Source organism: Furipterus horrens, unplaced genomic scaffold, assembly GCF_987537825.1.
Source record: "Furipterus horrens unplaced genomic scaffold, mFurHor1.1.pri manual_scaffold_11, whole genome shotgun sequence".
Classification (NCBI taxonomy): Eukaryota; Metazoa; Chordata; class Mammalia; order Chiroptera; family Furipteridae; genus Furipterus; species Furipterus horrens.
In genome coordinates, this window is record NW_028327181.1 from 15,669,475 (window position 1) to 15,696,410 (window position 26,936).

Below are 26,936 nucleotides of genomic sequence, written 5' to 3' on the forward strand. Positions count from 1 at the left end.
CCCTTCATTTCCCTTCGAGTGATCCATGGGCCATTCCTTCAGGACAGAGACCTCAACAGCTGGCATCATTTAGGTCTCTGAAGTTTCACGTAGGAGGAAGTTCACGAGATTTGGAGCTAGAGGGGTGGCCCAAAACACCTTGCCAGTATGATCTGGGCAAGTGGCTTCGTCTCTCTGAGCCTCAGTTTCCCCCTGTGTTTAATGAGGATGATGACTCTTGGGGACTCATGGGACTAGAGTGAAAGGTTAAGTAAGGGGCTGGGAGGGACGGAGCTAAGATATCAACTAAAAACCCTCCCCACTTTTGGGGAGCCCATCCCTTCTCTTGCCCATGATGGCACCCTTACCAAATGGAGGGGCCCCCTCTTCCCACCCCCTGCCCTCTGCCAAACAGAGCCCCACCCAACTGGGTGCCCCACACAGAGACCTTCCCAGCCCCTCCAGCCCCATTCCCCACATCAGTACACTCTGGAGAGCTTGCCAAGATCAGATTCTTTATTAATTTCTCTTTTTTCTTTAAAAAAAAAAAAAGGATTCCTTCAGTATAAAAAAATAAATACTTTAAATATGACATTGAATAAATAAAAATAGTTCTGTCAGTATGAAACATTCCCACAGGGTACATTCATCAAAGAGGAATTTGTCCCCAAGGCCAAGTCCTTTCCAGTAGAAAGGAAGGAGGGAAATACAGAAGGACTGATGGAGCACAGAGCTGGCAGTGTGGGTGGGAGAGACACCCAGGTACTGGGATTTTGCGGCGGGGGTGGGGGGTGCCCCTGGGGTGATCCAAAGGTAAAAACAACTGTACCATCTGAAGGGAAATGAACTTGTCACTGGATTCCAGGCTCCAACCCCACATACTGTGTCTCTATTCTGGGGGGCCATCCAGACAGAGCTGGATTGTTTCTGTCAGGGAGGATGTCCCCAAGGAGGGGACAAGAAGGGGAAGGAGGACAACAATAAGGAGGAGAGACAAATAAATCAGCATTTTTGTTTAAACAATTTTTTAAAAATAAATAAGGTCCCCAATAGTCCTCTTTTGATAAACTGTAAAATGACTATGCTATGCCCTCCTCTGCTGAAGGCCTCTTCCCCCACCTGGGCCTGGCCAGTGACCCAGGATGCAAGTTGGGTCAACACCAGCCTATGAAAAATGAGGGGAAGGGCAGCTTCCTGCACTGCAAAGGCAGAGTGTGGGGAGCCAGGGGCAGTACTGGGCCCAGGAGAGGAGATTTTCTTGGTCTCAGCCTCAGAGGCTGCCCAGGTTGGCCTGGCATGTTCACGGGGTGATGAGATGATGGGAGAGCCAGCCTGCTCCAAGCCTTCAGAACCACGTTCACCAGAGGAGCAGAGATTGGGGCAGGCAGCAGGCTGAGATCCCTTCCCACTTTAGGACAGCACTGGAAAGCATATGACTGCCACCGTCCCCTCCACCATCCCCCTTACAGCTTAAGTCTTGCCAATGGGACAGACCACTCCCAACTCCATCCCCTACCCCCACCCCAGGCCTCAGGGCCTGCCTGCGGCCTGTTCACCTGCCCTCTGGGCGGGTGTGGATAAAGTACTCAGAGAAGACAGAGAGGTGCAAAGTGAGTGCAAAGTACCATCATCATTGCATTGGTTGAACTGCTCGGACAGCAGCCCGCTCAGGGTTTGAGAAGAAGCCAGAACACTGCTCTCAGCAGCGGCCCCAGCTCCCAGCCCTCCTCCCCTGTTCCCAGACTGGAGGGCGTTTCTCCACTAGCCTGGCCCCAGCACAAAGGAAAAGATCAGGTTCCCTGCCTGGGAGCCCAGACATGGGTGGGGGAGTGGGGGGAGGTGAGGCAGGAGGGACCACAGCTTCCTGGTCCGCGTCCCAGGGCCTCCCTGTCCTCTCTGGAGCAGGGGCCTCCTCCCTGCACTGCTCCAGCGTGCTGAGGTCCAGCCGGGCCCTCCTGCCCTCTGTGGGTGTCCGGGCCACCAGAGAAGGAGCTTCCCTGCTGTGTGCGAGCGTGCTGGGTGCTGGGTCAGGACTGTTCCAGGGCGCCTCGACTGCTAGTCCAGAGGCAGGCAGCCTGGGGACAAGGACACAGCCGCAGGGCCGGCCACCAGGGCTGCCTCGCCCACTGCCCCTCTCAGCACAATTCCAGGGGCCACCTAGAGAACAGTGTTGAGTGACTTCCTGGGGCCAAACAACACAGTGGCCCTGGAGAAATCCCCCACCTCCAGCCACTCCACAAAGTGTCCCAGCCTGCCTTGCAGCCAGGATCCGGATACCCTTAAAGCAAGTCACAGCTGGGGCGAAGGGATAGAGCTGTGCCCCTGCCATCCCGCCCAGGCTGACCAGTTTTCTCAGATTCTGACCCTTCTCTGACCTTCACCCATAAGGCTGATCCTACTTGTAACATCTTCCAGACCAAGCCCTGCTAAGTCCTGGCCCTGGCCTTGGCTCCTAAAGGAGCCATCATATTATTTCTATTGTGTTGAGAACAGGGAAAAGGAAATTAACTTTGCCATTTAAAGCACCAATAAGTTAATATAAATAGGGCATCATAATAAATAGACAATTGTGCTGGGTCAGACACACAGCACTCTTGGATCTCAGGTTTCCCTGAGACCCTGACCTCAAGTTCTGCTGTCCCCTTGCTCTGGGGACCAGAGATGTTCTCTCTCCCCCTCAAGTACCTTTGCATGACCTCACGGGGCCTCCATAGGCCTTGGATGTGAGCTGCCACTCTGAACTACCCCTTCCATCCCCTCCATCACAGACCCTCACCCAGAAGGAAGACCCTGGGTCCTGTCAGAACCTCCTCTCCTGACTTTGCCACCTGCCCATCTCCACATATCCGACGTCCAAGTCCAGCCACCAGCCCCCGGCCACCCTGGGCTGCAGGAAAGACTGCAGGGAAGAGAAAGGAGAGGCCCTCAAGACCTTCAGGGCCTCCTTCCTTCCAATGTCTTCCTTCCCAGACCTGAAGGTGGCTTCTCTGCCTCCCCAGGAGCCTGAATGCCAGTAACCTCCTTCTGGAACCTTCTGCCTAACAGTTGTTGGGCCTGAGCTCTCCACTTATGCTCAAGAGAAGGCAGCATCTCAAATCAGAGCTCCCTTCTCTAACTTCCACTGACCACACTAACGGAGGCCAAGGAGTCCTTCCAGATTCTAGCCCTTCTGCCCCGCCCCCCAACCAAACCTTCCCAAGTCTATCTAAGGGGCAGCAAAGGCAAGGCCCCTGAACCCTGCTCTCCTGCCCTGTGGTCAGGGTCACTGTAGGTAACTTGTTCAGTTTGGTCACAAAGCCCCTGGCTGAGAGGGTAAGTGGGAGCAGAAGGCCAGCCCACATTCCCCTCACCAGCCTTACACCCCGGGGCCTGGCTGCAGTCTCCCAGAAGAAGGGGCGCCTTCTTCCAGCTGGTGCTGGGTAGAGACCCTGCCTATGGGAGTTTTGATTCTGCTTGGTTTCATCACAGTCCTCTGTGGACAGGCCAGGAACCCCCCAGGATCTGCCAGCAGCCTGCACTTGGGTTTGGCGATGCTTTGGGCCCTGGCCACGGTTTGACAGGCACCTGAGTCTAAGATCTGAGTCACTGCACGATTCAAGACCTCCCACCTAGAAGGTCTGGGCCAGCACAGCGATGACCTGCTTATACTTCCTCAGGAGCTGACAGCCCAGCTTCTTCTTCTGGAAATTTTCCTTGCCCGAGGTATCAGGGCCATAGGCCACCTCCACATGGGCCACATGGTGCTTGCTGCACAGGCGGCAAAGTATGTTGCTGAGGAGGCCCCGCATGATGTCCGAGGTGTCATTCAGTTTGCGGTGGAGGCTGCAAGCGTCGGGACTGAGGGTCTTCTGATCCCGCGTGATGTTGCCCAGGGAGGCGCTAAGATAGGCGATGATGCGGTACAGCTCCACCAGCCGGGCCTTCTCTGTGCCGTTGGCGTGGAAGGGTGGGAAGTCCGTCACGTTGGGGCTACACAGCTTGTCCAAGTTGTTGGGGAACGGCTCCCCCTGGGCCGTGTACTGAGGAACAGAGGGATAGAGGGGAGGTGACAAGGGAGTCGGGGACACGTGTTCCAGCCCTATCAGCAGTCCTCTGGGGAAGTTATCATGGGTGTGAATGCACTCGGTAAAGAATCAAGCCCTCGTCCATGAAAGGTATATCATAGTCATCATCAGGACCATACAGGGACAGAGAGGGAAAGGCCATGTCTCATCTAGAACAGGTGCACCACACGCTTGCCCTCTCACCACCAGACACCAAGGCCACTGTCTCTCCCAGTTGCGCCTCCCCATCCACCTCACCACCTTTCTCTCTTTTGTCTCTCATCAGCCTCTGGCTCCATGTGGGGGGACTCCAATCCCCCCAACTCTGCCCTACCTAACTGGGCACCCTGGAAAAGTGACTTCCAGTCTCTGAGCCTGGGCTGGGAGTGGGGCAGAAGCTGTGGGAGTCTGGTATGGTTGAACCAAGTCTCCTCCCCATTCTCACTTTCCAGGTACAAAAGAGTCCCTTCTGTGGCCAGCCCTGCCAGCCCAGGTCAGTGCAGCAAACACCCCTCCCCTTCCCCCCTCCCTCCTTCCTTCCTACCTGGGGTTGACTTACATAGAGAATGAAGAGCGCGTTGGCACTGCCGTTGAGCTGCGCCAGTTGGCTCCTGATCTGGTTCATGACGTTGTTGTGACATGGGTGGCGCGTGACACAGGTGGCATTGTCAGGGGTGATGGGAAGGGGGGTCCCCACCCCGTGTTTCCAGTGCAGAACCAGCAGCAGGGGCACGACTCCTGGGAACAGGCAAGAGGAAGTCATGAGCAGGGAGGTGGGGGGTCGGCAAGCGGCTGGTGGCAGTGGATGGGCCTCATCTCCCCTGGGACACCAATGTCCCCTCTCAGCCTCCAGCTCCGTCTTCCTCTGGCCTGGCCGTTTCCAGTTTTCACCATGCCACTTAGTCTCTCTGTCTCCCTCCCTCCAGATCCCTAACTCTCTGTATCTGCTCTGTTCACCTTCTTATCTCTCCCTGCTTCTTCCTGAGAAAGGGAGCAAAGGGGAAGGACGTGAGTTGTTCTCACCAGTGAGAAGCTGGATCCAGAAAGACACCAACTATCCAGCCCTTTCCCTCAGGAATGCAAAAATCCCTGAGGCCACCTGCCCTCTGGCAAGAAGGAACAGTGCCCAGCCCCAGGAGGGTCTAACGAAAAGAAGGGCCCTATCTTCCCATCTCCCGGGATGGTCCAGATTCCTACGCCTTGTTTCATAGGTCTTCGGCTGACCCACTTTCCCTCCCAAACCTGTCACATGATTCTGGGCCATTTGTTCTCCAATTCTGTCCCCTCCACTCTGACCCCACCCCCCTCATCTCTTCTATCTCTGTCCTTTTCCAAATGTGGTCACTCCCCTACTGGGATCCTCACCTCCATCCAGTTCTGTGGCTCTGCTCCCTCACCCATCCCCAAATCATCATTCAAGGACTTTGTGTCCCCCAGCCCTGCCCAGCTCCTCCTCTCCATGCCTCCCCCTCCTGTCTGCTACTCCTTGCCCCAGACCCTGGGTTAGGACAAGGAGAATCCAAGGGTCCCACAGGCCCCCAGAGCCTTGGGGAGGAAGAGGAAATGGTGCAACCAGAAAAGGGAAAAGGTCACAGGCAGACAGGTGGGCGGGGGAGGAAAGAAAGTGAAAGGTGACAGGAGAGCTGGGAGCTGTTGGGGCCTGTCCTGGTTGTCCCTCCCCCAGGGTGCCCGCTTTCCCCCCTTTACTCTTAGGTCCCCTCAGAGGGGTCTTTCCAGGTGGCTCAGCACCAGGGGCTGGGGGGGAGGTCAGCACATACCCCCTGCTGGGACAGTGGCAGCCTCAAGTTCACTTTTCTGGTTCCCCTGTTTCTACCAGCATCCCCAGGCAATGCTGAGTCCCCGGGGTGGCTGGGGGACCCCCCACCGCCCTCCCCCAGCTCACCTAGCACAGACTGCAGCTTTTCAGGCACTAGCAGATGGAGGCGGCACCTGCTCCTGTCCCAGCCAGAGTTTGCAAGCTGCTCAGCCGGCCAGCGCCCCTCCCAGGGAGCAGCCAGGACGCAGTTGGAAAAGAGAAAGCGGAAAGACCGAAAGAAAGAAAAGAGGGAGGGTGAATCCAGGAGACAGCAGATCGGGAAGGGCGAGTGGCAGCACTGAGGAGGAGGAGGAGGAGGAGCAGGAGGTGGAGGAAGGCTGCGGCGCCCCCTCCCTGGCCCGCCAACATGCTGGCCCCTGGGCGGGCGGCCGGGCTGGGCGCGCGGTGCTGGAACCATGTGCCTGCGCTCGCCCCCCGGCCGTCACCCAGCGCCTCCAGCGGCCAGGCCGGCAGCGCGGGCGCCCCAAGTGTCCGTGTGTCTGCGGCGGGTAGGTGTCCCGTTTGCGATCGCCAAGTGCCCCAAGTTGCGGCTGCGCTAGCAGCGGGGCGCAGAAGCCAGCGCGGGGCGGGTGGATTTACCTGCTGCCAAGACCTTCATTATGGGCTGGACTCCTGAGGGCCTTGGAGGAGACCTTAGATGCCGGCAGTTTTCAGAGGTTCATGCTCAAATGGGGAATTTGCCTGATTTATATACTGGAGCCTGTGTTGTAAGACAGAGAGAGAAACGGCTATATTTAGCAGGGATCCCTGTCCAGGAAGTTGTTTGAGGTGCATCATAGGAAATTATGAATGGAAGAAAGTGAGAGTGAAGGGGGGGGAGTGAGGGAGGAGGGTGGGGAGAGCAGACTTTTTCCCTCTTCTAAGAATTTGATTGATAAAATTATAATGAACTCTTCGACAAAACACCCTGTGGTTTTCCTGAGTGGCTTGCCCCAAAGATGAGGAAGGGGAGGAGGGTCCCCAGGCCGAGTCATCAGGGTCCCCGGGTAGTGGGCGCCCCAGACAGCCCTGACTCACCTGGGTTTGGGGAGGTGGCTTGAGACTAACCAAGCTGATGGAGGCTGGCACCTGTGGCCCCTGGATTGGGGGTTTGGGGGGACAGTGGGAAGGAGGTAGCCTGGGGCTTGGCTGAGAAGGAGGTTCCAGGAATTGGGGCTGGGACCCGGCCTGGACTTTAGACAGTAATAAAGCGGAACTGAACGTGGGCGCTGGAAGCCACCTCATAGGTAACCTCCTTCAACCTGCCCATTGCCACTGGGCAAAGTAGGGCTCCAGAGGGCACAGTGCGCAGGGTCCCTTGGAGCCAGGCCTCCTGACTGCCATCAGCAAGCCTGCACTGCTGACCACGGGTACCTGTGAGGCTGGGGCAGAGGCCGAGAAGATGGGGGTGGGAGATGACTGTGACTGGCTTATTTGGGGACAACCCGGGGAAGAGCTTCTGGGAAGGCGTTTTGTGTCTGGAGTTTACCTAAACTCTTTGCAATGAATGCCACCTCCCCCTTCAGGGGAAAGTAGTCCCACATTTCTACTCTGGAAGGACCCCCAAGCAGAGACCCAGGGGGACTTAGCAAAGCGGACCCAGGTTTCCTCCTCAGGATGCAGAGGGATGGCTGGGGAAAACAGAAATATGTGCCCCTCCCAGACCTGCCTTGGAAGCCCCTTGGGAGCCTCAGAGAATGATGGTGGCCCCAAAAAGGTGCTTCTAGAGTCTCTAAGGCAGGGGCACAGTCTGTTGTGGTCAGGCAGGTTGCTAAATGAGTGAGAAGAGGCAGGAAAGAACCGTGGGGACCAGGGCAAAATGAACACAGGGGTTCCTCCTCTATAGAAAGCATTTTTTAAAAATGAGGTGGGGACGTGCTGGGCAGAAAACAGACATCTGGGGCCACATTGTCCCACAAGTTGCCAGGGGTACCCCCTCTCCCAGAAAATGTCTCGTTTCTTTGGGGACGCCACTGCAGCCCTCCCACCAGACCCTGGCCAGAACACAAGGCACAGGAGTTGGTTTTCCAAGGCCAGAGAGCCCCACAGCCTTTCTCTGGCCTCTAATGCCCTCTTCCCACCCCTCCCCCATCCTCCATGGATGCCCCCCACTCCTGCTTCTTGCCATATCCCAGACCTGCCCTGCCAGGTGCTCCTCCCTCATCATGCCAGGATGGGTCCTAGTGCCTTCTGCTGTCCCCCTCACCACATGCACACCCTGCCCCATCCAGACTCGCTTCCCCTGGGGACCTGGAGGTAGGATGACAAACCTGCCAATCTCACCTGGCGCTTCCCAGCAGGGAGGAAGCTGGTAGAGCCCCAGCCAGCTCTCCTTCCCTTTCCCTGCCGCCCCCCCCACCCCAATACCTTGTGGAAGGACCCACCTGGCACTTGTCCTTCCCATACACCTGCTCTGAGGTCAGCATACACCCCCGGGATGCCCACCCACCCCATCCTGGCTCAGGCAACCCCACAGCTCAGGAATATCTCAGCTCACCTCCCTCTTCTCACAATTCCCCATCCCCAGCTTCTCCTGCACAAAAGCCCAAACACTTGGAGCACACGAACTCAGGATCAGCCTCTGGCCCCGTCCCCACATCTGTCAGCCCTGTCACCTGACTCAGCCTGGCTCTTTCGACATGGACCCCAAACCCATTTGACCACGGTCCCACTGTGCCCCATGGAGGGATCCCTTTGTTTTTCGGCCCAAGTCTCTCACTAGATGTCCTGATTCTCCTGGGGTCGCCTGCACCCCTGCCCCGCCTCCCTCCTGCTCCAGTCTCGCTCCTGCATCCTTCCACGTGGACTTCCAGGGCCTTACACCGCCCTCTGCCCCCTGACCCTGCATCAGCCCTATAACCACCCCACTCACTGTAAAACTCCAGCCCCACCCCACAGGAAACAGGAAGTGGGGGCAGAGTTTAGGAGACACTAAACTCCTGTCCTGACGGGCCCCTCCCATGCGTGTTTCCCCTCTCATGGTACCTGACTTGGTCCATGCTCCCCACGTGCTGTGGGCCCCTCGGCACCCCAGGCCCAGTCTCCCTCTCCTGTCCATGTCCAGGCACCACCTGCACTGGGCCTCTGGGGTCAAGGCTGGGCAGGGTCTCGCAGACGCCAGGCCGTGAGCCACCCGCAACGTGGCGTTGGTCCCCAGGAATCGGCAGCCCAGGCCGCGCTCCAGGCCAGCCTGGTCTCCTGGAGTTTGTTTTCTTCCCTCCTTCCCTGCACTGCTGTGTGTGTGTGTTTTCCCCAGCTTCCTCACAGAAGGTGGCCTCCCTTCTTGGCTGCCTGCTCCCTGGGTTGTGACCCCAGGCCCCACCCTGGAGTGGCAGCCCCAGCCCGGCCCCTTCCAGCTGTGACCTCATCCCCAGCCTGTCCTGCTCCTGCACATCGGGCCTGCTGGGGATTTGACTGGCCTCAGGGTGAGGGGACAGTCGGAGCCCACATGGAGCCGCTGAACCAGGGTCCTGGGTGGCCATGCCGTCCACTTGCCCGTATCTCCTCTCCAGAAAATGAGCCTGTGTGCCAGCCTGGGGCCTTCCCAGGGCCCCCCAAGCTCTTTCTCATACACTCTTTGGTGCATGCCACCGCCCAGGCCCTCCTTTCCTGCAGATTCTCACCCCCAAGCCTTTCCTAGAATATCATGGATCTTTTATTTTCCAGGTGTGAAAACCGAGGCTCAGAGTGGTGAGGCACTTGCCCAGGGCCACAGAGAGTTAATGAACAGTAGACAGGGTCTGGAACCCAGACCCCAGGCTGGCCAGCCACAGCGGTGCCAGCAGCCCCCACACTATGAGGGGCACTGAGGCCACTTCTTCCGGCTGCCCCCCATGGCCCAGATGGGCTGAGTCTGCCCACTGTCCTTTCGAGTGGGGACATCTCTTATTCCCCACTCTTTGAGGACCTAGATGGGGTCAGATACTCATTTGTATTCTTGACAGCACCTGGCTCAGGGTTACACCAGAGTAGATGCTAAGTATTATTATTTTTTAATTGATTTTAGAGAGAGAGGAAGGGGGGAGAGAGAGAGATTTGTTGTTCCACCTATTTGTGCATTCATTGGTTGATTCTTATACGTGCCCTGAGTGGGGATCAAACCCACAACCTTGGTGTATCGGGATGACATTTTAACCGACTGAACTGCCTGGCCAGGACATGCTAAGTATTTTTTTAAAGCATTTTATCATTTCTAAAAGCTGTCTGTGCCACATCTGCCGTGGAGAGAAGGTGTGGAGTCTGGTAGTTTGAAGCTTGGACTTCGGCCTCAGTCAGAGCTGTGTTGGAAGTTTGGCTCTGCCAGTTATGAGCTGGGTGACTTTAGGGAAGTGATCACCTCCTGATCTCAGTTTCTTCATCTGTAAAATGGGAATTATGACACCTACATTATGGGTTTGCTGTGGGGGCTCAGAGCTCAGTGCAGTTCTGAACACCCAGCAAGCCCTTTACAGATCAGCACTGGTCCTCACCACCTCCCAGTGAAATAGGGGTTCTTGTCCCCACTTAATAGATGAGAAAATGTGGGTACACTCCAGGGCTGAGGGGAAAAAGCTGGACAGGAGAGGGACCTGTCCACCCTCTTCTGATGGATAATGCAGGCAAGATGTCCTTAGAGCCTCCAGCTTCAGGGGAGCTTCAGAGAAATCAGAGGGGTTGTGTGTGGAGCCGGCATGACAGTGTGTGCTCACTCTCCCCCCATGTCCCATCCTGGCCCCTGGTCCCCCCCACCCCAGGCCTGAGCTGAGAACAGTGGCTGACCCGACCTCACCGCCCCCAGGAGCTGATTCACACACCCCCCCAGGCCCCATCTGAGAAGGAGACTGTAACTCAGCTCAGAGGGGCTTGAATCACCAGCCGCCCCCTGTGGAGCCCCAGGGGGTGCGGGGGCGGGGGCCAGCCCCCTGCGTGTCTGTCTGTCTCTTTCCCAACCCCAGGGCACTCGGGGGAGAGGGCAGTGTGGCAGTGGCCACTGGCAGAAGGGTGGCAGGGAGGTACCCTGACAGCCAGGCATCCTGTGTGGTCAGCCAGCAGTTAGTCACCAGGTAAGCAGCTCTCCGGGCACTGGGGAATTCCCCAAGACCAGTGACCCAGAAACCCAGCACTCTGGGCAAGCCCCACTGCCCAAGCTGTCCCCTTTCTTTCTTCACCATCTCCCTCCCCTGCGCCCAGCTAAGGTCTCAATTCTCTGAAAACCCAACCAGCAGCCGCTTTCAGCCATCGGTTCGAGGCCAGCTCCTACCTTGATGTTCTCACCTGGGAAATGAGCACAGAGGAATCAGATGGCCCCGGGAGAGGAAGTTTGGGGCCAGAGGCTCTGGCCCAGGACCAGGGCTGGTGAGTGGGGCAGCCAGAGGAGATGGGACAAGCTCAGGAATTTCTGGCACAGCCCTGGAAGTTGGGTGTCTTGTCCAAAAAGGCAAAAGCACCTCATTATTCAGCACTCGAGAAATGAGGGTGTAACTACACCTGTGGACCCCTATCTCCACCCCGTAGCATCACGGAACCATCCACGCACTCTCGTGGACTTCCCTGTGGCCCCTGGCTCAGCTTTGCAAGTCAGCTTTGGGGCTAGGCTGTGATGGCACCTGCGGGGAAGGGTGTGGCTTAGAACCAGGTAAACCTGGGTTCAAACCTAGGCCCACACCACTTTCCGCAGTGTGACCTGGAGCAACCAGCCCCCTCTCTCTGAGCCTCCATTTCCCCTCCGGACATGGGGATCACTGTAGGGCCAGCCCCCTGAGGCTGCCTTGAGGATGTTAAGTAGGAAAGGCAGGTAAAGCCCCAAACAGGTGATAGTCGTTGTAACCAGGGCTCAGGTGGGCTCAGGAAGGGATTGGGTTGGGCCCGGTCTGGGTGTCTGTGCACCACCTGTGGCCTGAGAGTATGGCCAGGGAAGGCTCCTGGGTCCTCTCAGTACACAGAGCATGGCGTGGGTCCTGGGGGAACAGGCAGCAGCTCAGAGCCTCACCAGGAGGTAAGCAACATTTCCCACCTTGGGGCCCTGGGGAGCCCAGCAGTCTTTGGGGCTCTTTAGACCCAACCTCTGGGCCTGTTGTCTGCCCCGTTTCACACTCACTCCATCGACTCTCTGGCAGGGACCAGTTATACCCCCTGGAGCCAAGGAAATTACAGAAGCTGCCCTGGGCTCCCGCCAACTGCCCCCAGCATTACCCTGACATTTCCCCACTGGTTCTGCATTAGGAATCAACCCCCTGGAGGTGAATCAGAGCGACTGCATTTTTTCTTCAATTCTGATAGAAGCTGTAGGGGAAGCAGCAGCCCAGGGAGCTCCCATCACTGGCAGGGCCAGAGGGTTGGCCCCAAGGGCCATGCTGTTTGTTGCGAGCTCTGCCCTCAGCATCTCCATCTGCAGAGTGAGTTGCTCTCCTCCCCGCTCATTCATTAGCACTTAAGGGATGTGGCAATTTTGCCTCTGCAAGCACTTTGACCTCCTCCGGGCTCTCCCTGAATCTCCCACTAGTCCGAGACTGTTGCAGGCCAATGTAGAGTGATATTTTCACAGGGTGGGTCTCTGCCTCTTAATGGATCCTAAATTCAATCTAGAGGGTTGCCGCCAGCAATTTTGAAAAGGAAATGGAATAGCAAAGTCACCCGGCATTGCCTGGAGCAAGGGCAACGTCTGCTCCACGGAAGTTTTTCTTTCCGTTGTGTGTATGTGTCAGCGGTGCATCATCATCCTCCCGCTGCAAGGTGCAATGTATTCCTAACTGTGGGTCGCAATCAAAACGCTTGTGAGCCGCTGGCATAGTGATGAATGCCAGGCCCTGAGGGGCTGAGGAGTGACTTGCCTAAGGCCAGTCAGCAGTTGTGAGCATGGGACTTCCGACTTGCACCTCAGCTGCCATCCCCTGCTTCTCAGGAATGGGCAGGAGGTTCTGTGGGCAGGGTGGGGCAGGCAGGTGTTCATGGTGGGGAGGGGGGCTGACATCACCTTATACAGCGACATAGGCCCTCCCAAGGCCAAGCCTCTCACTGTCCACTCCCTTTTGTAGCCTCAGACCCCCTGGGCTCCCCTCCCTGCCCTGCCCCACCCGGGTGAACCTCAGGGTAATCACAAGTCTTTCCTCATTCTGCCATGCTTGGGATCCCTTCAATCTTAAGGAAGGCAGCAGGAAACCAAACCCTGGAGGCCCAGCCTACGTCTGGGAACCCCCAACAGGGTCCCCATGGGCCTGTATGTCTGAGCCTGAGTGGGCATTCTCATGTATGTGTGGGTGTGGTAAGGGCCTTTATGTGCCTGCACATCTGTGTTCAGCTGTGTCTGGCCCTGTGTATGTGCATACGTGTGTCTGTGCTGTTCTGTTCGACTGTGTGTGGCTAGGAGAGAGCTGAAGTGTGCATAGCTCTGGCTGACTTTGTGAGCCCTTTGGGTGATTGTGTGATCGTGTGCGTGAATCCTGTCTGTGGGAGTCTGGGCATGATGGGAGTCTCTGGGCATGAGCAGGGAGGTATGACCCTGTGCATGTGTGCACATGTGCCCCGTGTGTGTCTCTGGCGATCCCTGCTCTTTACCCTCCAGCCCCCGCCCCTGGGAACCGAGTGGCAGCCTCACGTCACAGGGGCCACCAGCAGCTGGTTTCCTCCCCACCCTGCCCCAGGGCTCCCTCTGCACCCCTCCCCCGCCACCCCCACCCGCCCTACCCCCCGCCCTGGCCACCCTGACTCTTGGCCCAGGGACAAAGCTGATGTCAGAGCTGAGCTGACAGCTTCCTTCTCCCACTAGATTTTCCAAAAGAGAGAGACCACAGCTCTGCTCCTATTAAATAATCTCGGGCAGGGGGTGGGGGAGGATGTTTCACTCAATGATTTCCTGAACTCAGAGGCAATAAACAGAACAGGAAGCAGCCCCACGGACCCACTCAGCCTGAAACTGGCCGGCACCAAAGTGGGGCCTGTGGCCTCCCACCCCCCACCTTTCGCCCGGAGACGGCTCACTGGGGCCACCCTGTCTCTACCCAAGAGACGATGCTGGGGAGGCAGCCAGGCCCTCTCCCCAGTCTGTCCCTTGGTGCCTGCAGGGACTGAGGGAATGTTTGGAGGATGGTGGATGGGAGGTGATAAGATGGAAAGAGTAGAGTGGTCCTATCCCAGTGGGTGGGGAGGGTAGAGGGAGTGAGGTCTGGTTGGGGTTGAACCATCCTCTTCCATGGGAAGAGAAGAAAGGATGAGCTCCCTGAAGCCAGGGGAGAGGAGCAGAGGATGGGAACAGGTGGGAGAGCAGCTTGTGGGGAGCTGGGATGAGAGGGCCAGGCCTCCCCCTGCACCCTTCAGGCACCCTGGGTATGATGCCTATCTCCACCAAGCCTGCCCTGCTGGGCCACAGCAGCCCGCTTCCCTCCCTCTCTGAGGCATGTGGCTGGCATGACGCCAGCCCCAAAGGCTACATCCCCCAAAGCAAACCATTGCAAAGTGCTTGCTAGAGTCCCCTGTTATCTCCAGTCCTAACCCCCATCAACAAGGGAGGCATTTTAATCCAGGTTTTACAGGCATGGAAACTGAGGCTCAGAGAGTGGAATAATTTGTTCTGGGCCTCACACCGTGTAATGGAGTCAGCACTCCGCCCATGCCTGCACAGCCTCCCAGAATCAGGAGCCAGGAGGCCAAGTGTGGTCTGGGCAGCCTGGCGGGGCTCACTGGCAGCAGGGGGAATGGGGGTCCCGAGGGTGGCTCTCCCCCAGGGAGCCCCTCCTTCGGTCTGGGCTGGCCTCTCAGCTGCTTATCAGCCACAGGACTCCATGACACAATCCTGTTCTGATCTCCTGCCCAGCCGGCCTCCTCCACCCTGCCCCACCCTGGACCCCATTTCCGCTTCCTCCCTTTCTGGGTGGGACCAGCCAGCCTGCCCTGGGATCACAGTGGGCTGTCTGGAGAGCCAGCATCCCACGCAAGCCCCTCAGTGGCCATGTCTCCCCCAAGTCTACTCCAGCCAGTGAGCTGGCAGCAGGGCACTCTCATAGAAGGAGGATAGTGGCCTGTGGTTCCCATCCTTGGGCTCCCTTCCCACCTACCTACTGAAGTGATATCAGCCTGGGGGAACTTAAGAGAGCAGCCCAGCCTCTGCTGGGCTCAGTGTCCCCACTTGTAAAGAGAAAAAGCTGGAAAGATGAAGCTGGAGAAGTGGGGAGGGGGTACTAGGTGGGCTCTGCAATCAGTCAGACCTCAAGTCCAGTACTAGCCCTGCCATTTTTAAGCTGTGTACCTCAGATAGGTGACCTCGTCACTCAGGCCTCAGTTCCAACCTCTACAAAATGGGACACAATGTTATCAACCTATGAGGTTAGCAACACCCTTTGGAAAGCCCTGGCAGTCATCAAAGATGTGCCTGAGTTACTGATATTATCTTCACTGTTAAAACTTCACAGGTTGGGCCCAGAGAGGTGAAATCACTTTTCCAAGGAAACACAGCAAATTAGTAGCACATCCCAAACAGCATGTGAACTGCTTGCCTCACCTGAACTCCTTAGACAGGGAGTCAGAAACCGTAGATTTCAGCTCTGATTGGCTGTGAGAAATCCAGAAAGGAGCTATTGGAGCCTGCTTCCCCATCTGTAAAAGGGCCTAGAGAAGGCCAACAGTCTTGAACGAGCTAGAGAAGGCTCTTCAAGGAGTGGACTATGGGGTGAATTGTAGGGAAGAGAGAAAACCTTGCAGGCACCCAGCGGGAGTGAGGGCCAGGGCCAGGGCCAGGGCTCACTGCCCCGAGCGCTGAGCCGCTGAGCTCAGCTCCAAGCTGCGGACTGCAGCGCCCCCAACTGCCTAGCAGGCAGCAGGCGCTGTGGCCAGGACACCACTGGCTCCAGGCCGGCCGGGACTGGTCAGGGCCTCTTCCAGAGCCCCTCACAGCAGGATTTGGGGACTGAGAAGGTGGGCAGGGATGCCTGAGGCTTGGAAAGGAGGGAGGGCAGGGGCCATTGACCAAGACGGGGTAAGGAGACGCAGTTCGAGGGGTTCCGGAGGAGTCTCCTAACTGCCCAGCACCTCCTGAGAGGAAGGAGTGGGGAAGAGAAAAGGTAAAGGCCGACCGCTAGGGGGCGCCAGGACCACGCGCACTGGGCTTGGGTTGGGTGCCGCTGCCTCGGCCCCGCCGGAGCTCTGGGAGGAGGAGGAAGAGGTGGAGGAGAGACGCTATTGCCCCTTCCCACCCACCTCAGACCTCGGGACCACCTAGTCCCTACCTAGGACAGGCCCTGGGGACGGTGTCTCCGCCCTCCCGGAAGCCTATCTGCAGTCCTTGAGAACTGTTGATAAGACTGGTTTCAAGATCCTTCTAGGATTATTTGTGCCCCAACTCAGTTTCTAAGCTTAGTGCAGACTTTGTTTATGTTTTTCCTCCACCCCTGAGCTGCTGCTTCCACAATTGGGCCCATCTTACAGAGTAAGCCAAGCACAGAGTGGTTGAGTCTTAGGCTGGCCCAAGGTCAAAAACGAAGGGGCCATGACCTTGACTGACCACACTCCCCACACCCCAGAGCCTCCCATAAGGAACTTGACTTTGGCAAAAGCCACCATGACCCTTCTCCCCAAAGCACAGGCAGACAGGTGCCACACCACGACCCACCACAGCCTCTCCTGGAGGGACAGGGGCCAGGACCCTTTGCCTGCCTCATCTTCCTCTGCAGAAAAAGGAACTTGAAGATCCCTTGGGAATCCAGGAATCAGTAATCCCAGAGGGGTGACTTCGCTAGTGTCACAAAAAGCCAGGATTCTGTCATCCCTATCTAGGCTCTCACCTCTGCCCTTTAACCCCGAGATGATCTTTAACCCCTCACGTGTCCACCTGGCGTTTTCGCATCTGGTCTGTCCTCCTTACCTCAACATCCTAAGAGAGATGTGCAGGGCTCATCTTACCATGCCCGTTACACAGATGGGAGGACTGAGGCCTGGAGGACACGTGGGCCCCCAGGTGTCTCCCAGACACACAAGGGAGGAGGAGGTAATGTTTGCCCTGCTGAGGATAAATTTGGGGGCTGGCTTCTACCCTACGCCCAGCCCTGCCCCATCAGGGAAGCCTACCGTGGTCTGCGCCCACAAAGGACCCTCCGGTGTCTTGCAGGGTGAATGCCAGATCTTCAGTGGGACACTGCCGTCTTCGGGGCCAGGGCCCCCTCTGCTTCCCTCTCCTGCCGAATCTTCTCTGGAGACGGCTCCTCACCCCGCCCCCACTTGACTTCCCGTCAAGGGCCGGGTGGCTCTGAGGCTCCCCCCACTTCTACCCCCCCCCCCAGATGAAAAGCTGGGGGCAAAAGGGGAAGAGAACCCCAGATTCCTGGCCAGACTGCACCTGACACAGGTAAGGCAGAATCTTCAGGATGGGTGAGGGGAGAAGTGGGGCCAGAGGTGGGGAGGGGGCGTCCCTGTGCCTCAAGCCCCTGCCCGGTGCTGTGTGGCGAGGCTGTTGAGACCTGAGTCACAGCTGACTGGGCCGCGCCCAGGCCTTCTGGGTGACCCAAGCGGGCATAAGGCGATGACTGGGCAGCCCTCCGCATGACCGGCCAGGGTCGGCCTTAGGTATTTTGACTCAGACCTGCCACAGGCCGTGTGCACCAGGGCCATGCTCCCTTGTCCCTGTCCCCAGAAGAGTCACAGGGCTGCAGCCACCCCCCTGCACACAATCCCATTCCAAGCCACCACTCCCTACCCTGGCACCCACCTCAGAACCCTGGAGCCACCTGACCCATCTGGTCTGCCCTCCTCCAGACTCCAGGGCCCCACCTGCCCAACCCCCTCCCTCCGAGACCTTCGCCCCTCCCCGAGCCCAGCCCTTGGGGACGCCCCAGGAAGCAGGGAATGGGGCTGGCCTTGCCTAGGGCCTCCCCACTCTGGACTGTGACCCTTCCCTCAGCGTGGGAAAGAGGTTCTATGGACAGTTCGTGTTCCGGGCCCAGCGTGGGGGCAAGGGGTGGAGGGGACAGGGATAAGAGCTGTGAAGAAACAAAACCAAAGGGAAAACGAGAGAGAGAAAATAAAGAAAGAGAACATTGCTTGTGCACCTTCTTAGTGACAGCTTGTGACAGTGCAGATATAGCACTGTGCATGTGTGTGTGTGCGTGTGCGTGTGTGTGTGTGTGTGTGTGTGTGTTGTATCCGGGGAGGTGGGCCAAGTTAGGCCACTGTACTGAGAGGAAAGTTGAGGCCCAGCCTGGGAGGTTACACAGCTTACGGGCAGGGGGGCTGGGGTTTAAACTCATTCTGTTTAGTTCTCAAGTACTTTCTTATCCCACAAGAAAAAGGGGGAAAATCACATTAGAATTGGTAGCAGCGAAGGCAATAAGGGCGTGGAGGCCGAAAGCCTGGCTCTGCCATTTGCAGGCTGTGAATTTGGTTTGCAGCTAGGCAGCCAGTGCCAGGACCCCGTCCCCGCCTTTTCCCTGCAGGCCTCCTGCCCTCCACGCCCTCTATCCTAGGGAACTTGCCATCAGGCAGCATGGACTAAGGGGCTGTGACTGTCACCCTGAAAACTTGAGAAAGAAACCCTGGCTTGGGGTCAATTTCAGCAGCAGGTTCACACGAGGACTCCTTGTCTTCCCAGGCTGTGTCACCTCACCCGTGGCCCAGGGCTGCTTTGTCCCTTCACATGAGCCATTGTGGGGAGCATACGCCATTGGCAGGCACATGGCGTACCTTCACTCCAAGGCAGACGTGCCTTGTCGGGGGTTAGCACACTGTGGCACAAAAGCTGTTACTAGAACTCCTGCCTAACTGCCTGTCACAGCAGACGGTGATGGGAACCCCTGTCTCACAGCAGTGGGTACTGTTTGTCGGGGACAGGGTTGATCAGAGAGGGGTTGTTCTGATACAGATATGACCCCCTGCAAGCTACCCACAGCCCAGGGAAGCCCCACAAGCCCCTCTGGATGGGGTAGTCAAGAAAGAGGGGAAATTTGAGCTGACCCTCTGGGTGGGCAGGTGGGAGAAGGGGGAGGGGGAAGTGCAGGCATAGGGGTGGTCAGGATGCTGGCCAAGTGTGCTGAGATGAGCTGGCAGCGTTGGCCTGGGATTTGGAATTGATGCCACAGGCAGTCAGATAGGAGGGAGTCATCTCGAAGTTTTGTGAGCAGAAGACATGATGGTAAGATTTTACATCGTGTCCAGGGAGCCCGGACCTCGCTGGTGGTAGGGAGAAAAGAAGGCATGTGCCAGTCTTTGTGATCAGAGGGAGGAGAGGAGGGCCTGAGGGAAACGAAGAGGATGGGCTGTGGTTCTGGGACTTCAGGAGGGGCAAATAGGAAGCAAAAAGCTGTGAGGTTGGGGGGTGAGTTTGGCCTTGAGGTACCCATGGATGTTCCTGGCAGCTGAGTCTGTAGATGTGGGCTTGGAGAGAGCCAGGCTGAAGACTGCAGTCTGGGGGCGCCTGCAACTGTGGTCTCATCAGGAAACAGTGTGGAGGTGACAAATCCTCACAGGTGGGATCCCCGAGACCCTTTCCCCAGAATCTGGGAGTCCTAATCTGTTTCTTGCGGGGCGGGTACTGCTCCAGCTCAAAGCCAGCCCCAGACCCCTCTCCTGGGGCTTAACCACAGAGTCGGGGGCTGGCGAGGGGCCCAGCCAGAGGTGGGGGAGAGGCACCCTGGGCTTCCCAGCTCTTCCTCCACAGACCAACCTCTGCCCTCTCCGTGGGCAACCGCACACCCACCGCAGCACCAGCTCACCTTCCGCTCCAAGAACCTGAGCATGCCTGGCTTCCGGTTGCCGCCTCCCACCCACAGCTTCCCAGCAGCCCAGCCTGAGGAAAGCCCCCTACCCCCATGCTGGGGGAGGGCAGAAAAAAGGCCCCTGCTGTTGACAGCACCTGGGTGGCACCTCTCTGAGCCAGACTGTCTGGCACACTGCTCAGTGCTTTGACTTCCTCCAGGCCCTCTTCTTGGGTGCAGACACTGTGCTGGGTGCTGGGTGCTGGGTGCTGGGCAGAGCAGAGAGAAACAGATGTGGTCTCCTCCTTTGTAGCGCCAGGCTCGTGAGGGAAGTGGATGGTAATGCAAACACCATACTGGTGAGGACCCCCAGTGGGGCAGTTGTGAGAAAACAAATAACCAAGTTGCTGGACCCAGACCATAGGAACAGCATTCCAGACAGAGGGAACAGCACAGACGGAGGCATTGTAAGAGGACGGGGCCCTGGGCATTTTGGCAGCCCAAAGGTGGCCAGTGCAGCAGGAACCTGAGTAAAAGGGACAGTTCAGTGAGGGCAGTGGAGAACCCTTACCAAGTACTTAGTAAATAGCCTGGAATGCTTTGGGCAGCTGCTCAGGAAGATGGCAAGTTGGGAGTCAGAGACTGAGAGTTCTGGCCCAAGCCCTGCACTGTGACCTTGAGCGAGATGATTCTCCTTTCTGGGCCTTTTTGATGCTCTGATCCTTCAATGCTTGGAGCCTTTGCCCTAACTGTGCCACTTGGAGGCACCTGTATATCCTTTAGACTGTGGAGTGGATGTCACCTCTTTCAGATGCCACCCTGACCGCCCACAGCACTTGACTCTCTCATTCTCTATTACATCACGTGCCGCTTTATTTTTGCTGAGCTTGCACTACAGTCTCAGGTGCACCTGTTAGTACTTTCGCTTGTCTATTATCTATCTGCCCCCTCACCTGGGAGCTCTGTGCCCTCAGGGATGCATGAAATTGTCAGCAGAGTTATAGAGGCTGAAGGGTAACAGGAAGATGCTCCCACCCAGGCATCTAATGGACCTAAGTTCAAAATGTGTTCACCCACAGTAAATTGCTCTGAGGACACAGGCAGGTGACTCAAACTCTCTGAGCCTCAGTCTTCTCATTTGCCAAGTGGGTCATATCTGTTGGAGAGAGTCCCGCATGGGGATCTCCTCCACTTCTGTCATTAAGTCCTGTTTCCACCTTTGGCCCCAATCCCAGGAAGTAGGAGTAGCCAAGGACTGATCCAGGTCAAGTTCATAGGCTTCTGTGAGCCCTTCCTTTGTAGCTTCTGCCTGAGCACATCATCCATCGGCCTAGAGGTCCCTTCCTGAGGTGGGGCCTTGAAGCATCGTGAGCCAGCCCAGGTTTCTGGGGACCAGATGAAATCCCCACCCCCTACGGCACTTCAGGAAGCAGTTTCAAGCACATAACCAGGTCACAGGCCACATCTGAGGCAGGATCTGTTATTATCTTGTTCATTTCATGCAATGCACATCAGCACACATACCCCAGCCACACACCCACAGGGGCCAAAGCGAGCCAGACACTCCAGCCTTCCTCCCTCCCTGCATGCCCCCAAATCCTTAGTCTCTAATGTCCCGAGGGAGACCTGTTCAGACACAACAAACTCTTTGTCTGTGTTTGAGACGCCCCCACAGTCAGACTGGCTCATGAGACTTCCCTTCCTGGATAGGACAAGGACCTCAGCCCTCGGGGACTCAGGAGGGCTGAGGCTACTCAGGTGGTAGACGCTTGTGGCCTTGCCACCTAGGGACCACCCCCTTTCCAAGAGGCCAGCCTACCCCAAACCCTCTCCCACAAGGCAACAAAGAGACACAGGGGTTTTAGAAACCAGGTAAGTTTTAAATAGTTGTTGAACAATATTAATATTAAATATAAATCATAAATAAGCCTCATAAATTAAAAAAAAAAAGATAAAAACTGATAAAAATTGATAAATTAATCCTGGCCCTGCAAGGAATTGACCCATAACCCTTCAGGAGGACAATGGTTTCAGCATGAGAAAATTCCAAGGTCCACCACCAGGAGGAGCAGTCAGCAGCCAGAACCCAAGACCAGCTAGGCACTGGAAAGTCTCTTGCAAAGAACCGTCTGCACCCCTGTCCGTTTGCACCGCGTGTCCCAATTTATGGAAAGAATTTGAAATTCACCCTATGTCATGGAGTTCCAGCAGCTGACAGGCAGAGAGCACTTTAGACAGTCCCCAATCCCTTTAATTCACAAAGGCAGAATTGAGGTCCAGAGAGGTCAAGTGGCCTGTCTGAAGTCACACACTGAGTTAGGGGCCAAGCTGGGACCTGAGCCCCTTTCCTGGGACCTCCCAGGTCAGTGCTTCTTACATGACACTCTGCCCCTGTCATAGCTGCATAAAGTGAGGTCACCCAGACGTCCAGGTGTCTGGCCTGAGACTGGCGATTAGGCATAGGAGGACAGCTCAGACCCTGACCTCCCCCCTGGAACCATGCCACCACGGAAAGGAGGAAGTCTGGGGGCAACAGCTCTGCAAGTCATGAGAAGGAAGGGCCGGCAGACCTCCGGGAGCAGAGTTGGGGGGGGCTGAAGGGGAGCAGTCAGTCTGGCCATGAGTCAGCCTGTGTCATCAGACCCCTGAATCAATGGAAAGTTGGCCCCGCGTGGCCTGACCCAGTCACCCCACTGGGACTGGGGAACTCATGGCTGGGGAGGCACAATGGTCTGATCCTATCACTCCAACCTGGGAGGAGGTAGAGGAGCCCACCTGGCTCTCACCCTTAAAGTGCACTTCGGAGAGGTGGGAAACAGTTCTGGAGACCCGAGGTGGCCCCATACTGAGGAGCACCTGCTGATCCTTCACCTGCTGTGGGGATCCTAATGCTACCGGGGCAGCTGCCCCTTGGGCACAAGTCTCTTGCCCCTCGTGGAGGGTTGCATTCTGCGAACCCCCTTCTTCAGGACCCGTCGGGGGCTGTGTCTCCGGCTCCTCCGGCTCGGGGTTTCCCTCCACTTGCGGAAGACCTGTCCCACTGCGTGCATGAAGCGGTGGTAGCCACTCAGGAACCGGCAGCCCTCCAACCTGCGCTGAAAGGTGTCTGAGGCAAGAGCGATGGGCAGCGAGGTCTCCGGACCTGCCAGAGTGGGTTCAGCTGTCTCCAAGGAGCCATGAAGCAGCTGAGCCATACAGTGGACGTTGTTCTTGATCCCGCTGATATAGTTCTTCACCGTGTCAAAGGCCTGGACTTTGGGGACATCCTGCTGTAAAGTTTCCAGTCTGCGTAAGACATGGACCAGCGTGGTGTTGAGGGTCCGCAGGAAGTCTCTCCTGCTGAGCCCCTGCAGGGCGTGCTCGCTAGGAAAGCCCGCAGAGCGGTTTTGGCAGCTTTGTTTCAGTGCAGATATGTTCAAGCCTAGCTTGAGGATCTAGGGGGAAAGGAGAATCAGAGGGTGAGTGCTGGAGCCTCCACCACACACACACAAGACAAGTCTGCTCTGGTCAGCCTTGACATGCCTGACCTCGTCCAGCCCCTATTTAATCTGCCCATTGTACAGACCCAGAAACTAAGGCCCAAGAAGGGAGAGGACTCCCTGGTCCTCTCTGCAGGCAGGGTCAGAGGGATGCAGAGGGCCTGGTAGGGGTGACCACACAGGTGGTGACTGTGGTGTAGGGAGTGTCAGTGGGAAGGCGACCGGGAGCTTTAGGGGGGCAGACTGCTTCGTTCACTGCCGCATCTCCGGGGCCCAGAACAAGGCATGTGGTAGGCGTGCACTAAGCATGCTGGGCAAGGCGGCACTGAGCTAGGGAAGCTGTCTCAGGGTTAGGCCTTGGATGTTTGACATGGTCCTGAAATAACACAGGGACTTGGTTTCTCCATTCTCGCCCCTGTATTGAGTTGGGGTTGAGCAAGTGGGAGTTGGGTCTGATCCTCTCTGGGGCTCAGTCCTGCCCTAACCCTGAAGTTCTCTGAGACTCAGATGCCACTCGGGGCTGGGTGCTCACATAGGGGTCCAGGAGCCTGCTGGTGTCTTGCATGAGGTCCGTCTGATGCAGAAGCTGCTTGAGGAGATGTTGGCCATCACCCGAGCAGTTGCCCTTGACCACTGGGTTCAGGAACAGGAGTCTGAGGATCAGACCTGGGGCAGAAAAAGGGGATGTCACCTGACTGAGCGAGGAAGCCATAGGTGGGCAGCTTTCAGAGGGGAGGGTGCTCAGAGGTTGCAGCCCATCATCCAGCCTATGTGCTGTGGAGGGTGGGATTGGGCATCTTGCATGCACAGGAGCACGTACTGGGGCCACTGACATCTGTCCAGGGAGTTACTTCCCAGGATCTGAAATAGTGGCTGCAATGCACCAAGTAGGCCTTTAAGAGGAGGTTGTGGGGCCTAGTCGGAGCTCCTGTGCCTGTCAAATGTGCCAGCCTCAGAAACCGACATGGGGAGGCTCAGGTGGGGCTGCTCTCTGCAAGACCTCCAGGCTAAGGGCTAGCTATTGCCACCGGACCCTGGGCCCCCTGCAACACACCCCATTTTACTGACAGGAAAACCAAGGAGCTGAAGAAGGGTTTCCCAGGTTATACAAGGCCAGCCTGTCCCCCAGCCTTGAGCCTTCTACCTCTCTCCATAAGTGACCACTGCTGTCAGGCTCACAGGGATGCTGGGAGCCTGTTGGAATGCTCCAGGGGGCTGGGCACAGTTATGGCTCCTCTGCCTCCCCCCACCCACCGGCGGCCACGTGGTCGGAAGGGGCCTGTGGTGCAATGGCCCGGAAGGCAGTGACACCACGTTCGCTTCCTAAGAACCATCCGGCCCCCTGGGGAAGACGCTGCTGGGGAGGGTGGAGGGGCCGGGCGCCCAGGCACAGTGAGCAGAGCGCACCCCTCGCCACCTCCCCAGGTATCTGCTGTGTGTGCAGGTGGGACCAAGGTGTCTGCCTGGTGTGTGTCCAGGTCTGTGTGAGGCTCCAGGGAGCAGCTGTGCCCAATCCACCGTGGGGACCCCGGGCTGCATGTGGGGGTTCCCAGGCTGGCAAGATTGAGGGCTCTGGATGATGTCACGTGGCTCTGTGTGAGTGTCACCCTGTGGGTGTGGCTATGCATGCTGTGTGATTGTGTGGGCTCCAGAACCTCTGGGTCTGGCTGACTGTGCCTATTCATCCCCAACCCTGCAAATCAAGGCAAGAAGGAGGCCTCTCCAGACATTGCAGCATTTTTCTGCTCAGCTTCTGCAGCTTCCACCTCTACACAGCACAATTTCCACCTCCCTCCTGCTTCCCCAGCCTCTCTCCTAATCTGTCCCCTTTCCTCACTTCCTGGCTCCCTGAGTTGCCTTTACATTGCTTCCCCCTGGAAGCTCTCTTGGGATACCTCTTCTCCACCCTGTGAAGATGCTATGTACTCAGTGGACCCCTCTCTTTGCCTGGCCTCCCAGCTCTCTTTCCATTTCAGCATCCTTCCAGCCAGTGCCTGGTCTCCCCAACTCCCACAGGACAGAAGGTACCCCTGCTTCCCGCTGGCACCATGGTTCACAGCCAGTGGGTGCTGGTAGGGAGGAAGGAAGTACTTACTGAGCAGTGTCCTCCTCATAAGCTGTGCCCACATGCTGGGTGTCCAAGCTCTGGCCTGTGCCTGTTGGGGATGACACCTCCCGGCTGGGAGCCCTGCGGGCTGACAGCCACTTTATTGCCTGCCAGAGCGATTGGCCAACACCTCGTGAGGTGGGTGGGGAGGGGGTGGGGGGAGGGCAGGCCTTCTGGGAACATGACCCCAAAAACCAAAGTTTCCACAAGCGGCCAATGGGCGCCGGGCACAGCGGCATGCCTGCTCCTCCTCCTGTTTTCTTCGAATTCGTTCTTCGAGGTCAGCCCCACGCCCAAGGATGATGCAAACTGCAGCCTCAGCCTTCCTGGGGTGAGCGGGGAGCAAGGGGGTCCATGCCATCTGCAAGGTGCTGTGCCTGGGACAGAGGGGAGAGTCTGCCCCTTGATGGCCCGCAGGTCGGTCTTGGCCCAAGAGCCATCAGCCTCACAGGCCATTGTGGTTTGGGGCTGAAGGGAGCAAGACATCTTCCTTCTTGAATGCCCTTCCCGCCCTCCTGCCGGGGCTGTTGGGACATCTGTGAGCGGAAACCACTGGGCTCTGGGCACAGAGCCAGACCCAGGCTGGCAGCCCTGAGATTGTGGTTCTGTCCCCAGGACCTACCCCCACAGCGGGGCTCCCGGCTGCCTCCTTACCCCATGTGTGCACCTTCCGCACAAACAGCTCAGGACCATTGCAGCAGCCAGGCCCTTTCTCTACCGACAGGGACCTCTGGGGAGAACCTGGCGCCTGGAGCAAGAGAAACAGGAGATAAGGGTTCAAGTCCACTGATGTGCTATGTGATCTGAGGCAATTTGCTTAAGCTCTCTGGGCCTCAGCGGCCCCACCTGTAAAATGAGGATTTGAAAAGCATTTCCCGGCCTACCTCACAGGGCTGCTGCCGTCATGGACATAAAAGGCAAAAGTCCTTTGAAGGAAAAAGGAAAGATGAAAGTCTAATTCCAAGTACTAGCTGGTGGGGGGTGATGTGGCGTGGGGAGTGGAGGAGATGGGGAAGCAATGAGCTCAGAGGGGAAACAGGGAGGGGGAGTCACCGTGCTGACGGTTGGGGACCAGGTTTCACTTTCTCTGAAAGATAGTGATCATGGGTTGGTCCTCTGTGTATCACAGACCTCTGAACTTCAGAATGAAGGGGCCCTGGAGACAAGGCCTCAGGACTCAACCAGCTACTTCACCATGAGGTAAACTGAGGCCCAGGAGAGGGTAGACAAGGAGGCAGAGGGGGTGGCCCAGGCCTGCAGGCCATGCCTGGAGGTCCCGGCACATTTAGCAGGCCTGGAAGAAGGTCACTGGCCTGTGCCTTCAGAAGCCTGGCAGCGAGGAGGGTGTCAGAAGGCTGGGAAGCCAGGGTGAGGCCCTTGGGGGAGCCGAGGTGGTCTGGACCAGACTTTCTTCTGTCTGCCTCCACCCTGGCATCCATTCTGACCCCCAAAGCAGTTCCCACTGTATTCCCCTCTGAAGAGATGACTGTCACCAATCCTTAATTCATTCAACAAGTTTTGCACCTGCTCTGTGCCAGCCACTACCACGTGCTGAGGTTCCAGCAGTGGACAAAATCAGCCACACTCCCACGCCCAGCAGAAGGGCCCTCAGCCCCTACCCACTCCCTGTCGCCCCAGCATGGTAATCATTGCACCATGCCCAATCACCCCACCATCGCCTGAGGGCCAGTTCTGGATTCTCCTCCTGAGAATGCTGCTTCCGCTAAATTCATCATTTCTGTGCCCACCCCCGCGAGGCTGCTTCCTGTGCCCATGCCAAGCCGGGGTCCTTCTTCATTTCACATCCCTGATCTCATTTTGCAACAGCCCCGTGAGGGGGTGCGGCTGGCCAGGCAGTGG

At 57.3% G+C, this 26,936-nt stretch overlaps 2 protein-coding genes across 4 annotated transcripts; both read right to left on the minus strand.

The window, feature by feature from the left end:
- Positions 1-481: 481 nt before the first annotated feature.
- On the minus strand, positions 482-6,634 carry LIF (LIF interleukin 6 family cytokine). 2 transcript variants are annotated; one of them, XM_090291007.1, is made up of 3 exons: positions 6,439-6,634; positions 4,582-4,760; positions 482-3,998 (listed from the first exon to the last, which is right to left on the minus strand). In XM_090291007.1, exons 1-3 carry the CDS (start codon positions 6,455-6,457, stop codon positions 3,588-3,590), a joined length of 609 nt encoding a protein of 202 aa, XP_090147133.1. In that variant the 5' UTR covers positions 6,458-6,634; the 3' UTR covers positions 482-3,587. The 2 variants fall into 2 exon arrangements, with proteins under 2 accessions (XP_090147133.1, XP_090147132.1); XM_090291006.1 differs by lacking the exon at positions 6,439-6,634 and having other exon boundaries at positions 4,582-4,785.
- Positions 6,635-21,095: 14,461 nt separating this feature from the next.
- On the minus strand, positions 21,096-25,218 carry OSM (oncostatin M). Of its 2 annotated transcripts, XM_090291059.1 has the most exons (3): positions 25,065-25,218; positions 23,502-23,635; positions 21,096-22,924 (listed from the first exon to the last, which is right to left on the minus strand). In XM_090291059.1, exons 1-3 carry the CDS (start codon positions 25,096-25,098, stop codon positions 22,382-22,384), a joined length of 711 nt encoding a protein of 236 aa, XP_090147185.1. In that variant the 5' UTR covers positions 25,099-25,218; the 3' UTR covers positions 21,096-22,381. The 2 variants fall into 2 exon arrangements, with proteins under 2 accessions (XP_090147185.1, XP_090147186.1); XM_090291060.1 differs by lacking the exon at positions 25,065-25,218 and having other exon boundaries at positions 23,502-23,701.
- Positions 25,219-26,936: the final 1,718 nt, after the last annotated feature.

Bases quoted from the DNA above. Each gene is read 5' to 3' on its own strand.
- OSM (XM_090291060.1), bottom strand. From the start codon at position 23,681: ATGGCTTCCTCGCTCAGTCAGGTGACATCCCCTTTTTCTGCCCCAGGT. The intron at 22,925-23,501 runs GTGAGCACCCAG...CTTTCCCCCTAG, and splicing joins GCAGGCTCCTGGACCCCTAT to ATCCTCAAGCTAGGCTTGAA.
- LIF (XM_090291006.1), bottom strand. From the start codon at position 4,785: ATGACTTCCTCTTGCCTGTTCCCAGGAGTCGTGCCCCTGCTGCTGGTT. The intron at 3,999-4,581 runs GTAAGTCAACCC...TCTGTTCCTCAG, and splicing joins ACGCGCTCTTCATTCTCTAT to TACACGGCCCAGGGGGAGCC.